The 14295-nt window shown below is 35.1% G+C and overlaps 1 protein-coding gene across 2 annotated transcripts; it reads right to left on the reverse strand.

Moving 5' to 3' along the window:
* Nucleotides 1–1505: 1505 nt before the first annotated feature.
* On the reverse strand, nucleotides 1506–10269 carry BZIP9 (basic leucine zipper 9). Of its 2 annotated transcripts, XM_028223013.2 has the most exons (7): nucleotides 10153–10269; nucleotides 9807–10025; nucleotides 4190–4307; nucleotides 3076–3241; nucleotides 2883–2958; nucleotides 2404–2529; nucleotides 1506–2025 (listed from the first exon to the last, which is right to left on the reverse strand). In XM_028223013.2, the coding sequence occupies exons 2-7, from the start codon at nucleotides 9966–9968 to the stop codon at nucleotides 1702–1704; spliced, it is 972 nt and encodes a 323-aa protein (XP_028078814.2). In that variant the 5' UTR covers nucleotides 9969–10025; nucleotides 10153–10269; the 3' UTR covers nucleotides 1506–1701. The 2 variants fall into 2 exon arrangements, with proteins under 2 accessions (XP_028078814.2, XP_082748336.1); XM_082892210.1 differs by lacking the exon at nucleotides 10153–10269 and having other exon boundaries at nucleotides 9807–10132.
* Nucleotides 10270–14295: the final 4026 nt, after the last annotated feature.

A 14295-nucleotide genomic window follows, 5' to 3' on the forward strand; every position in this document is an offset into this window, starting at 1 on the left:
TCAAAAAGTCAAAAAGTACATTTATTTAGAACATCACAAATAACCCTTGCTGATAAATTTAGAAAAATGATTATTTTAGATGCCTAATCGTGCTTCCGTATTGAGCCAGTAAATTTGGGACATTAACATATAAAATCTCTATATACGTGTTTGATACTTGTGGGATTCTAGTGCACATTTATTACCCTCTATTTGGTATTGGTTTGTTTTTGGAATAAAAGTGAAGGATATTCATAGGTATGATCGTACTTGCATCAAATATTTATATACTTTGTTAAATGTATTTTTACTGAACAATCTTACTCATTCCTATCATAAATAACATTTTAGGTCAATATGACAAAATCCTACTCCGTTGGCAAGAAGGTGGAGACTTGTAATAGGGCACGAAAGCTCATTTTAGACGTTTAATTGTTGTAGCTATTGAGCTTATGTATTTGGGAACATGATTCCATTTTTGTGAAATCAAGACCCATGTCTGGAAAGTTGTAAACCATTAGGACATCTTATTTGTATCTATCTAGCTCTTTGAACCATAAGTGTTATTAATTGTATCTTGAAAATGTGGTGTTGTATTGTGAACTTTATAATCTTTTGAGAAGTTCAAGGAGAAAAAGAAGCATTTTTGTTATCATCATATTGACTCCATCTATTTCTTTATTTCACGCCAACATCTGTTGTGAAATGGAAATAAAAATACACGATTGATGCCAAACTGATAAAAATAATTATAAATTGATTAAAATATCAAGGCGTTACAGAGCATATGAATAATGTTCGATTAGATGTTGCCAAACTCATGCTTTTAATTTGGCCTTCTATTGTCATTTTTTTTGGCATATATTCAGGAGTTTAGTACCCAAAAAAATTTGAACCGTTTTCACCATTTTTTTTTGTTTGAAAAAACTTATAATTACAAGGTCAACCTCCACCGGGATACGATCATCATCCAAGATGTGAATCTCCTCTAAGCTTATATTGTGATGCTCCATTTGTCTCATGGTATTGGGATTCACAAAAAAAAATTCACTCATTGCCATTGCCAAAAAAATGTGTATTACCGAATAATTGCCTTTGTTGCCATGAAGGGTTTTGGAGGTTTATAAGTTTTGAGTGTACTGAAGTGTGTTGATTGTGATGAAGTTGAATGCTCTTATAAAACCAATGTTATGATTTATAAAACCAATGTTATGATTTAAATAGCAGGTGAGTTTAATTGTGAGATAAAGTGTCCCAAAATAATTTATTTTCTTTTTAATAATTTTATTTGAGATTATTATTGTAATAAAAAAATTTAATAGCCAAGTGTGTTAATTGAGGTGCTAGTAGCAGCCCTCCAAATTTTATATCCACACAGACCATTTATTTATTTATTTATTTTTCAAGCCATATAATCTTATGCAAAAAGTCTACCAAAAGTTGAGTTGGGGAAGCTCGTCATGCCTACTTGGGTGTTCCTTTCCAAATACAGAGTCCAACAGCCTACAATTCTCAAGTGTGGGAGGTTGAGAAACAAGCCTTTGTAGTGCACAAACCACTTAGGAGTCCAACATAAAAAGGAAATAACACTATCCCAGATTAAACCACAATCCCAAAGAAGAAAACCACGAGGAAAAGAAAAAAGAAGGAAGAACAGAATGAAAAGCAGCCCCTGCAGAACAACAAAAGAACGCACCGGGGGCAAATTCCAGAACATTACTTCTATTTGGACATTGTAGTAGGTACATGAGATTCCCAAAGCCAATTGTCTGACACACAGCTGGTGGTCTCACTGACAATTCCATTCTTGACACTGCCATTGAAGGCATCGGCATTTTCCAGTCCAAGAGTTGAATTTTTCCCAGAAACTGTCATTCCCGGATATGAGACATCATCTCCACCTACAGTGATAGTTGGTGAGAGATTACCCAGTCCGCACATGTTCTGACTATTGAATGACTGAGGAGTGGTCAAATGATTTTGTAGAAGATGACTCAAACTAGACGTTAACGAGCCCCTAGCAACCATGTCTTCAGCCAGCTTCACCTGAAGTAGCAGTCCAACATCCATGAGAGATCATAATACTTTTCACCAGCCTTGAAAAGCAGTTGAATGTAAAGACTTGCCAAATAGACTGAAGTGGAAGCGTTTGTAATATTCCTTAATTGCTTAACGCACTAATGCTTTTTTCCCCAATCAATTAATGTAGTTTTTAATCATATTCACCAGTAAATGTTGAATGAAAGCCATGAATGAACTATTTATTCACCAGTAAATGTAGGATTTTGCTTGTATTATCTTCCAATTTTTTAATTTGTTAAAACAAAACCATGTTATGTTGGACTTGCAACAATGAGTTTGAAGATATTAATTATCCAATGCCATTCCTTCCTTTTGTGGCAAGAAGAGGGGAAACCACGATACCTTGGCTCTCAAAGCTTCTACATCTGACTTAAGCACTCGATTATTGGTGGTAGCATCTTTAAATTGTTGAGTAGCATCCGTAAGTTGCTTAAACAAAGCTGCATTATCTCCTCGCAGTTGGTCAACCTAAGAGAAAAAATCAATGATCCAAAAGAAACTTGAAGGAACTCAAAACTACAGCATCGTTGTGTCCATGAAACTAATTAAAGGGGAAAAAAAAATCCTCTACAAATTTGAAGTTGAAGCAAAACTTTTCAATCTAAAAACTCATTCTAATTCGCAGCCATGCTCCATGTGGTTTGCAAGAGCATAGATAAACAAGAAAAATATAGATTTTACCAAAAAGCGTCCAAGACCAAATAAATTTAAGATCAATTCCAATTTCCCCTCTCAATTCCACTGTCCTTTTAGCATCCAAATGGAGCATTAAGCACAACTTTAGCCTATTCAAATGATACATGATAGGAAAAATTGGTTACCTGCTGCTCAAGTTCTGCCAGCTGTGCTTGCTTTCTACTTCTTGAGCGCCTAGCAGATTCCCTGTTCGAAACCATTCTGAAACCACAGAAACAATATCATGTAGGCACTTACCAAAAATAAAAACAAGACCACGTAGGCTTGTTCAAGATCTAACCCATATTTGTATACTCTGATTCTTAGACATTAATCTACCTTTTGATGCGTTTTACATCCATAGTAGGGTCAGTGCTCTGTTCACAAGGACCAGCTTCTGTCTCTAGGTCATCATCATCTGATTGCTCATGCGAGGAACCACTGGTAGCTCCTGTTGCTTGATTATCTCTGCCTTTCGGTTTGGTAGTTGAATATGGACTGCTGACTAACCAATCACATGTTCATAAACAACAACAAAGAAAAGTAATTACACCAAATTCCCTGAGGACTATGTCTATGACCAAACAACTTCATGGTGAATACATTTATTCTTATTATCATGAAAGAACATGTCAGATCCAAGTTGCTTATTACTCTTGATTGTTAATACCATGACCTGTATGCATGCATACAAACCTACATACTATACACTTATAAATGTAGAAATATTCATATTAATTCAGATTTGTAAGGGTCAGAGCTGGCTCAATATTCTTGAGGGCCTTGGGCGAAGTCTTAAAGGGCGATTTTTTTAATATCAAATATTTAATTTAAATAATATAATTAATTTTTAACATTGTATTTATTTATTTATTTTTTACTTACAAGATTCATTTTCTTAACATATGTATTTTTGTAATTAAGATGGACTTACCGCTTTGGACAAAAGGTTTTTATTTTGTTGGCTTTCTGAAGAGTTTTTTTTCTTTTTTTCTTTTTTTTCCTTGTTCAGCCTTTGGACAAGGAGTAATTTATTCAGTCTTTATTATTGGGGGCCTATGGACGAGGTTGTTATTTTTCTTGGAATTTGGACAAGAAATTTTTTTTAGGCCTTTGGACAATGAAGATTTTTTAAATTTGACCGGGTTTTTAGACAAGAAGAATTTTTATTTTTCTGTAGGCCTTTTGACAAATATTAAAGAGCATGAAAATTGGGGCCTAGAAAAAATTGGGAGCCTTAGAGAAGTCGCTCACCTAAGGGAAGGGCCAGCCTTGCAGTGAGGATTATCCTTATGAACAACCAACTGTACGGTGAATTTCTTATCAACACAAAAGATGTGAGACCTAAGTTGTTTGCCACACTTGATTGTTTACCACGTGTATAGATAGACACGTATATGAGTGCACACACACACACATAAATGTAGAGATGTCCATGTAAACTTTATCATACCACATATTGATGACTGGGAATCAAGAGGTGCTGTGATGCTGGACTGCTTGGAAGTGATATTTTGAGACCATAGAAGGCTATCTGCTAGTCCACCACTTGGATAACCATTCTTGAACTCCTGGATAACATGCGAGTATATAATTATTTTATAGGGTATAGAGATATAGACAGCAATTCATGAGCAGGTAGCTTCAACAAGAAGGAACTGGCTTATTTTATTTCTATTAATTTAATTATCATTGACTATTTCCTTCATCTTCTTTGCTTTTAAGGGAATGAAAGGATGAGGATGAAGAGCAGGGAAGGCATTTACATGATTTAATTGAGCACATTCAATTTATGTTTATGATATGTGTCCAGTAGGGGTGCTCATCCATCCGCCCCGACCCGCCCTAACCTGAAGGGTTTTGGGCGGATGTGTGGTTTTGGGTGGGTGGATGTGGTTGTGAAATCATGCTTTTTGTGTGGGTGGCGGATCGCCTGCCTCTGAGCCGCACCAACCTGACCCACCTGTATTAATTTTTTTTCTTCTCCAGACTTTGTGGGCAGCAGCCCCCAACAAAGAAAACAAAATTTTCCCTAACCTTTCTCACTTCTCTCTCTCTCTCTAAAAACCCCAAGGCAGATCTTCATCATCTCCTCCACTCCATCAGTCCGATCGACGAGCAGCGGCAAGCAGGGATCGACAAGCAGCAGTGAGCGGCGGTAATTACTTCTCCTCTTCTTCTTCTATTGTTGTTTGTTAATCTGTTAGGATTAACAATCTGTTTGTTAATGTGTTAGCGTTGACCCATTCAATCGTTTTCTTTTATGGGTTTTCATTTTCTTTACCCCAGAAAAGAAAAACTTTTCTGGGTTGAAAACCATTCCATACTTTTCTTTGATGGGTTTTCATTTTGCTTATTATTTTGGCTGGGCTACATTGTTGAGAGTCTTTTTAAATCACTTAAACAGTTTTTTTAAATCTTTCCTCACTATCTAATATGTTGATCATGAGATTGTGCTCGGTTCTAATTTGTAATCAGTTTTTGTGTTTGTTAGAATATATTGGTTTCACTCGTTAAAAAATTAAAATATAGGGCTTCATTTTTATTATTATAAAAATAATGAAGAATACAAATTTTAGACGTAAATAAGGCCTAAAAAGTAGTGAATTATAAGTTAAAAAAATGTTGAAAATTTGCAAAGTCTAAACTGGCAAGCTAATCGCATCTATCCGCCACTCCAATAATCTGCACAATCTGCATCCGCCAACTAAGCGGACAGATGAGGATTTATTTTTTCCAATTTGCCTACTTTTGGACAGATGCCGGATGGGATGCCACCCGACCGAACCTGAACCGCAAGCACCCTTAGTGTCCAGAGTCCAAGCACCTAGCACATATATTTATTTTACTAAAAAAGGTATCCCATTCAAATTGCTTTAAATGGCCTTACGTGGATCCTTCGGTAAAAGGTAAAGCTACTGCGGCAATAACAACATCAAATTTATTTATTTATTTTTTTCTGGCAGTACTTTAGTCTCGATTTACACACAAATTTCATAACTTTTTCATTTAGTCTCCCCCTTTGACCAAAATTCAACATTTCACATATATAGTATTGGTACATATACTAGGTGCGGGTTAGCACTAATAACGGTCGTGTGCTAGATCTGGATTCTCATGGGAGTTACTGCAGAACAACCCAATTCTCATAGTCGCAGCCTCACAATGACTCTTAGTTGAATCCTTGAAGGATATAGGTGATGTGTATATCCTGCAAGAGTATGTCATCTGATTCATTTATGATCAAACCCTTCAGTAACATCATACTTCATCAGCACTCACGTCTTAGGGATGAACAGGAGATATGTTTGGCCTCTATTTAGGTTTCGGTATCTTCTCCTTTTAGGAAGATACCACTATTTTTGATATCTAGAGATTTGAGGGCAGTGTACGATTTGTAGTGAAACTTTTTATTTTCTTTTTGATCATCTTTGGACAACTCCTTGTTCTCTCCTCCTTGTACTGCTGCTTCTTTTAATATTATATTTTCTTTTGTTATCAAAAAAGAAAAAAAAAAGAACCCCCCCAAAAAAAAAACAGAGAGAGAGAGAGAGAGAAGAAAAGAAAAGAAAAGAAAAAGCGTGGGAATATGAATCTACCCATTAAACTTCCTTCATGGCATCACCAATCAAAGAAGTCGGGTCACTTCCTTAGGTGATTCCTTGTGGGCTTTGGTCCTTCCTCCCAACAAATCTAAGATTGCACTCTTACATAGAGCCTTGGTCACTTGATCATCAATGTTCTTTTTTATTTCACAAAGTTTAAAGAAACAACATTCTTGTTTACCAGCATTCCAATTGACAAAAATCTTACTTGTATATATCTGTCCATTTTCCTGTTATGTTGTTGCCTTGTTAATTCTATCACAACTCCATTATCACAGTGTCGAAATAGCAGGTAAGGGTGTGGCAACAAAAAAGAATATCAAGAAATACATTATAATCCATTCAGCTTCAACACAGGTGCTATCTAAAGCTAGAAGTTTTGATTCCATTGTACTTCTAGAAATGATCATCATATCTTATAACCCCAAGAAATAGTTGCATCTTCAAACATAAATATATACCCAATAGTGGGATTTATATCCTAACTATCAATTATCTAATCTGCAACACCATAAACATCAACCACTAGGGCTGTTCAAATTACCTAGTAAACCAAAGAATTGAACCAAATTGACCTCTTTGGATTGGGTTGGGTTGGTTTGGTTCTGGGTATTCAAATCATCAAACCGATAGAATTGGGCTGGTCTTCGGTTTAGGCTAGGCAAGGCCTAAACCGAACCAATCCAAAAACCGTACCTATTTATATATATATATGTTAAAATTTTATTTATATGGACTTGTCTTCACCTAATTGAACTATTACAATGGACTTGATTACACCTAATAACTTTCATTATACAAGAATTATTAAGTGAACGAAGTAATAGAAGTTTGAGTTAGATTTCGCAGTTGATTTAATATGTATTGTTTAGTTTAAGCTTGAGTTTGATTTAATTTGTATTGACTTGTATTAAACAATATTTTGCTCTTTGTTTGTACTATATTTAAATGATAAAGATTTGTTTATTTTAATTATTTATTATTGATTAACTCATTTATTTTTAATATAGTGGAATCATGGTTCCAACCCAAACCAATCTGCGCTACATTGGGATGGTTTGGGTTGGTTTTAGTGCATGATTGGTTTGGTTCTAATCCAAAAACTTAAAACCGATTGTGATTTGGTTGATGCTAAATTTAGTGCCAAACCGAACCAAACCGACCCATGAACACCCCTCTCAACCACATAAAGGAAATCATTGATAATAAGGACAGCACTCTAAAGTTCCTCTTGAAGTATTTGAAAATGCAACGTAGTGCTCTTTACTATGTTTATGGTCATACCTACTAAGTCTTCCAACAAAATATGCAATATCAGGCCTAGTCCTATTAGCTAAATAAAGAAGTGACCCAAATAATTGTGAATATTTAAGTTGAAATATAGGTTCACCATTATTTTTCTTTAAATTCATACTAGGATCATATGAAGTTGAGGCAGGTTTAAGATTAAAATAATTAAACTTTTTCAGCAACTTTTCTTGAAGAACATATTGGTTTAATGTAATACCCATTAGATGCCCTTTTTTTCATCTTCATTCCTAGAAATATATTTGCTTCCCCTAAATCCTTCATATCAATCTTCCTAGATAACTTCACATAGTCTATTATCTCCAAACTAGTTCCAAACAATAATATCATCAACATACAAACACAACAAAATAACACATTCATCTTCACTCACTACCCCTTGTAATATACACAATTATCATGCACATTGATTTGAAACCATATTCTAGAACAACCCTATCAAACTTTTCATGCCATTGTTTAGGGGCTTGTTTAAATCCATACAAAGATTTAACATACTTACATACCTTATGTTCTTGACACTTAACCGCAAATCCTTCAAGTTGCTTCATATAAATCTCTTCATCTTAGTCTCCATTTAAAAATGCAATTTTGACATCCATTTGATGAATCACTAAATTATATATAGAAGATAGAGCTACCAAAACTCTAATGATAGTTATCCTAGATAATGGTGAATAGGGTATCATAATAATCTATATGTCTTTGTTTTGTTTGAAATTTGAATCATTTGGCTATTAGTCTTGTATTATACTTATCTATACTTCCATCAAGTTTCAAATTATTTCTAAAAACCCATTTATAGCCATTAAACTCTGTTTCAAATGGAGCATCTGAAGACGACACAACTTTACTGTAAGAATTGGGTACCTCTTCAGTTAAAAGAGTATAAAATTCATCTACACAATACTCACATTGTGTACTCACATGGGTGTGGGTCATGTCATGTAAGTAGTAGATAGAACATTTGGTAATTCATTTGGTCTCTAGCAATTTTGAACATTTTTACATTTTTAAATCCCAGAGAGACATGTGAACTCTCAATTGATTTAGCAACCTAATTCTAGTGCAAAATTACAACAATAAATAATAATAATAATAATAAGGTTTAATTACAGTTTTTCACCCTTATAATTTCATTTTACTTATTATTATTTCAATTTGGACAAATTCATCTCTATCCATCCAATTTCAATTTAGTTCTTTCTTCTATTTGACTACATGTATATGTTTAAAAAAAAAAAATTGTTAATTTTAAACAAATTATAACTAGTATTAAAGTATGTACCAAATTATTCAACTAAAAGATTAATAATAATAATAATAATAAGGGTTAATTAGTTTTGACTCAAATTTACTTGTTATGATTTCAATTTGAACAACTTGGTCTCTATCTAGTTTCGATTTGGTCCTTTCTTCTATTACATGAATATACTAAGAGCAACTCCAACCACACTCTCTACTTTTCACTAGCTAAAGTACAAAAAAAGGTATACTCTTTATTTTACCTAATTACTTTAGCTATTGTGTTCTCCAACCATGCTCTTTTAAAAATACTAATTGTTGATATTTTACTAATATAAATTTGCAATAATAACAAATTTGCCCAAACAAACATACAAAATCTGTAGAATGAGGAGAAAAAAAAAATACAAAATACAAAATAAGTTATTCTGTAATTCATCAAACAGAATTGAAAGAACATATAAAATTACTACATACACACACGTATATATAATATATAAAATCCTAAATCCAAGACATAAATATACATACATAATTGTTTGGAGAGCCTCTGGGGCTCTTCAATTGTAGCCATCAAAAAAAAAAAAAATGGTAAAATAGCTAGTCCTTGGAACTCAAAATTAGACTTATATTGGTTAAAATGCCTAACAAGCTTTGTTTAACTATCCATTGGAGATGGCCAAGTGTCCCAAAATTACTAATTTTAAACAAATTAAAACTACTATGAAGTATGGACCAAATTGTTCAATTTAAACCATAGAAACTAAAGAGTAAAATTTGTGTAATTAACCCTACTAACAATAATAATTATAATACTAATCGAGAGAGAGAGAGAGAGAGAGAGAGAGAGAGGCGATTTTTGAAAGGGGAAAGGTAAGATCGGAGAGGAGAGGTAAGGGGGGTTATTGATACCTGAAGAGCGACATCGGAGAAGAAGGAAGGTGGATGAGATCCAAGGGCAATTTGAGAGTAAACTTTTGCATCATCATCTTTGCTGAAAAGCTCTTCAATTCTCTTCATGTCTTCGAAGATCATCGATGAAGACGACGACGACTTCACTCCTTTCTCTTCCATATTTGCTTTCTATTCACTCTCTTCTACTCTTACCACTACCAATATTGCTTCCCTAACCTGTAAGATTGATGATATAGAGAGAGAGAAAAAAGAGTACTTGGTTGATTTTGTAGAATACGCACGCAGATTTAAAGAAGAAAAAAAAACGAAAAAGAAGAAGAAGACGAAGCCAAAGTAAGCACACCTTCAGCGAAAGGAAAAGTGAAGCGGGCCTCACATGGAGACTGGAAACTCTGTTCAGCAACCTTCCCTATTTGCTTACCACTTTTTTTAATTATTATTTACTTTTTATTTTTATTTTTCAATTCACGTCATCTTTTTGTTTTTTTCTTAAAAAATAATCATGATTCAATGGAAAATTTTATTTTCACCCACTTAATAAATTCTGGACAAATCTCTCTTCTCAATGCACATTTTTATTAATTTAATTATTAAGTAATTATTTCAATTCACATTCTTAAAATTACAAATAAATCCTTCACTCATAACATGTACACACACTTGACCCTCAAATACAGACACTTCAATTTATCTCAATTTGCATTTCTACTTCCACCCACCAAAGTGGCTTGGTTTAAACAGGAAGAAGTTCGTTCAAATAGGAAACAAAGGAAAAAAAAAAAAAAAAAAATTCACTTTCCTCAGCTCCATTGAAGATTTCAAGAGTTCCATTGAATATCTACTAAACAATGTTGAAAACCTTGTTTAAGGTAAGAAATCTTTTAATTTTATTATTACATTTATCATTTTATTATTACATTGACAATTTTTGGATATCTCTTCACTCCATTGGCATAAAAGTGTGATTTTTCCGTAGCTGGATGTGCTGTGTAGATCTCGGCACTGAGTTGCCGAATCTGTGTGTTTCATTCGAAACTTGGTAAGCGAATATTATGTATAATTTCGTCTAATTAGTTCTGAAAAAAATATATAATTTCACACTTTGATTTCTGAATCTATTCTATGTTTTCGGTTCTTTTATGCCGAATAAATGTAATGACTTCGGTACTTAATTATAGAAATATTTGTGTATGTTCGGTCCTGAAGTTCTGAATGGTTTTATTTATTTTTATTTTTTTAAATATATGATATAGAACCAGGTTACATAGGCCACCAATATTTGTTTTATTTTAGGTTCTTTTCCAAAAATTTTATTTTATGGGTATGCTTATGTATTTATTTTTTTTCCTGAAATTAAATGCATAACAATAGAAACAAAAATATGTGCAGTATTGATATTTCCACATGATATTGTTAGCTTAGTAGTTGGATGTTCATAAATTTTGTTAGCTAAATAGCTGAACAAAACAATTGCATTATATAGAGTATTAAAGCTTGAGTTATTTTGCCTTTGGGGTTTGTCATTTCAAAGCATTGAAATTGGTGCCAAATTTGGTCTTTGGTTGTATGCTTACAGCTATAACAAGTTTACAATCAATGGCATGTACAAAGACAAGTGATGGCCAGTCCTTTGATTGTTTGAAAAATGATGTTAGTATTGATTAATGACCATGTTGCCTTGGTAAATTGGCCAAAATGAAGTTAATCTGTTTTTCACATGTTGTGAACATCAACCAAACTAATTGGTGAATGGTTTGTATAGAATACAAATAGTTTTACTATATCCATGTTTACATTGTAATTTTTCAACAAATCCTAGTCTAAATCTTTCATAAGTAGTAGGGTTATGTATTTAACTTATTTTGTTAATTTCACATCATCCAAATTGTGAATTTAATGGTCTATAACTGCGTATTAGATTTCATTAAGGTAGCATGGTTAGGCTACTTATTACCTGCATTGATGTGATCCTTTTATGGGAGTGCTTATTATGTTTCATTATATTGGGTTGATAAGAACAACTTTTCTTATGCAGATGGATGTCGGTCCTGGTGAACGTCGGTCAGTAATAGCTTCGAATAGAAGACTCCGTGAATTAGAGAGACGTGGACGTGGACGTAGATGTGCTCGAGTGCATGATGATGACATGCACATTGCCATGGATGATGATCCTTTACATGGTGCACCGGTTATGGATGATATTGCTATGGATGATGACCCTACTGGTGATGATGCTGACATTGTTGATGAAGATATCCTTACTCAGCCATTTCCAGGAGGTCCAACTGATCCATTAATCCTTAAAAGTTTTAAAAGTCATGTTGCCTCAGCTATTTAGAATGGTGCTGATGAAAGAGGGCCCTTAAAGTGTCATAATCACTCATCTAAGATTCGTTCGTGGCCGTGGTGGGAACAAGGAAACAACGTTACATTTGTAAACATTGTAGAGATGTCAGGACTTGCACAATTAGCTCATTGCACGTACCGCTTTGTCAATAAAATTGTAGTGTCTAGTTTTGTTGAGAGATGGCAACCGGAAACAAACACCTTCCATTTGACTATTGGAAAGATGACTATCACATTGGACGATGCCGCCACTATCCTAGGGCTTCTTATTGTAGGCAAACCTATTAGTGTGCGTAAGTTGTCAGAAAGGCAGGCCATTGCATTAGTAGTTAATATCTTGGAAATTGATGAGTAAGACGTCAGACATGAGATATGTAGTGCTGAAGGCAATTCAGTGAGGCTTGAGTGGTTGAGGGCACACTTTCATAATATCACAGACAATGATTCAATGGAAAGAATTGCATGTGCAAGTAGATCATACTTACTATTTTTGTTGGGTTGTACACTTTTCAGTGACAAGACTTGTAGTAGGGTCCCCATTGTTTATTTGAGTTTGTTATTCGATTTGACGACTGTATCTTCATATGCTTGGGGTGCTGCTGCATTGGCATACTTATAAAGACAGATGGGGTATGCTAGCAAGTCCGGCGTGAAACAAATAGCCGGTTACATGACACTCATTGAGGGATGGATTTATGAGCACTTTCATGGATTCCGACTACACTTGAATATGAATTACACTCGAGACATGCCACATGTTTACCGTTGGACTTCTCGGAAAGAGTCTGGTGAAGAGACACTAGGAATGGCAATGGGGCGGGGCGGGGCCGGGGATCACACTCCCTGTCCCCGATCCCCGATGGTGAACATGGCCCCGTCCCCGGCCCCGATCCCCGACGGGAAACCTATCACTCTCCCCACCCCCGCCCCCGATCGGGGATCGGGTTTCCCTGACCCCGAAAATTCCCCGGCCTAAATTTTTTTCAATAACATCACACATATATTTTCAACAACATACACAGAAAGATCAACAACAACAACATAAAGATCAACTAAACCCTCATCATCACATCAAAACCAAAAACAAAGTGCATCAAAATCAAACATATTCACTCTCAGAAATCAACTACAACTTCAAATCTTATCTAAGATTCATAGGATCCAAGCATCTAAGACACAGAATTGAGTCTTAGATTGAGAATAAAAACAAACCCACATGCCAGTTAAACAAAAGATTCACCTAAAAAACACAAAACAAAACAAACTCACACAATAGGCGAAAATCCATTTGCACAAAGATCACAAAATTTTTTTAACAGAAAGATCTGAGAGCATCTGACTCCATCATGCTCGATCGAAGGAGGTAGTGGCGTCGGAAGAGGCAACGGTGTCGGAGGATCGAGTCGACGACTTCGGATACGGAAAAGGAGGAAGAGGCGATGGAGGAGGAGGCGGTGGTGGCCTGGAGGAGGAGGAGGCGGTGGTGGCCTGGACTCCGACTGCGTCTGTGTGGAGAGGAGAGAGAGTGAGAGAAGAGAAGAGAGAGAGAGAGAGTGGAGCTGCTGTTCAAAACCATTACAGTGTAAGACCATCCTAAACATATATAATATATATATATATAATATTTAAAGAAAGTGGAGCTGCTGTTCAAAACCAAACCCTAAACATATATATATATATATATAATATAAATCGGGGCTAAACTGAGGCTGGGCCGGGGATAAAATATGTATCACCGTCCCCGACCCGAATGTCACCGGGGATTTATTTTTGAATACCATCCCCGGCCCGTCGGGGGTATTTTTCGAGGAAAAACCACTCTTATCGGGGACGGGGGGTCGGGTCCCCGTCGGGCCGGGTTCAAATTGCCATCCCTAAGAGACACAGTTGCAGGCTTTTCGAGAGGAGCTTGATAGGTTGGGTGTACATGATGTAAGTTAAAAAGTCCTTCAAAATTTGAAACTCTATGCCATACAAAATTTACAGTTGTCATATCTTACAGTTTTTATTGTTTGTAGGTTATTTGGGACCCGTACCAGAGTTGCAGAGATGTTCATCCATGTCATCCAGTTACGTTCTACCACGGTTGCCTAATGTGTTTGGAAGTAGTTGAACCATATCACCCTGATAGAGTGTTGAG

The sequence above is a fragment of the Camellia sinensis genome, chromosome 10 (genome assembly GCF_055761805.1).
Source record: "Camellia sinensis isolate YWXY chromosome 10, ASM5576180v1, whole genome shotgun sequence".
Classification (NCBI taxonomy): domain Eukaryota; kingdom Viridiplantae; phylum Streptophyta; class Magnoliopsida; order Ericales; family Theaceae; genus Camellia; species Camellia sinensis.

Bases quoted from the DNA above. Each gene is read 5' to 3' on its own strand.
- BZIP9 (XM_028223013.2), bottom strand. From the start codon at position 9,968: ATGGAAGAGAAAGGAGTGAAGTCGTCGTCGTCTTCATCGATGATCTTC. The intron at 3,242-4,189 runs GTATGATAAAGT...GTGATTGGTTAG, and splicing joins TTCCCAGTCATCAATATGTG to TCAGCAGTCCATATTCAACT. The intron at 2,026-2,403 runs GTATCGTGGTTT...CTGCTACTTCAG, and splicing joins TAGAAGCTTTGAGAGCCAAG to GTGAAGCTGGCTGAAGACAT.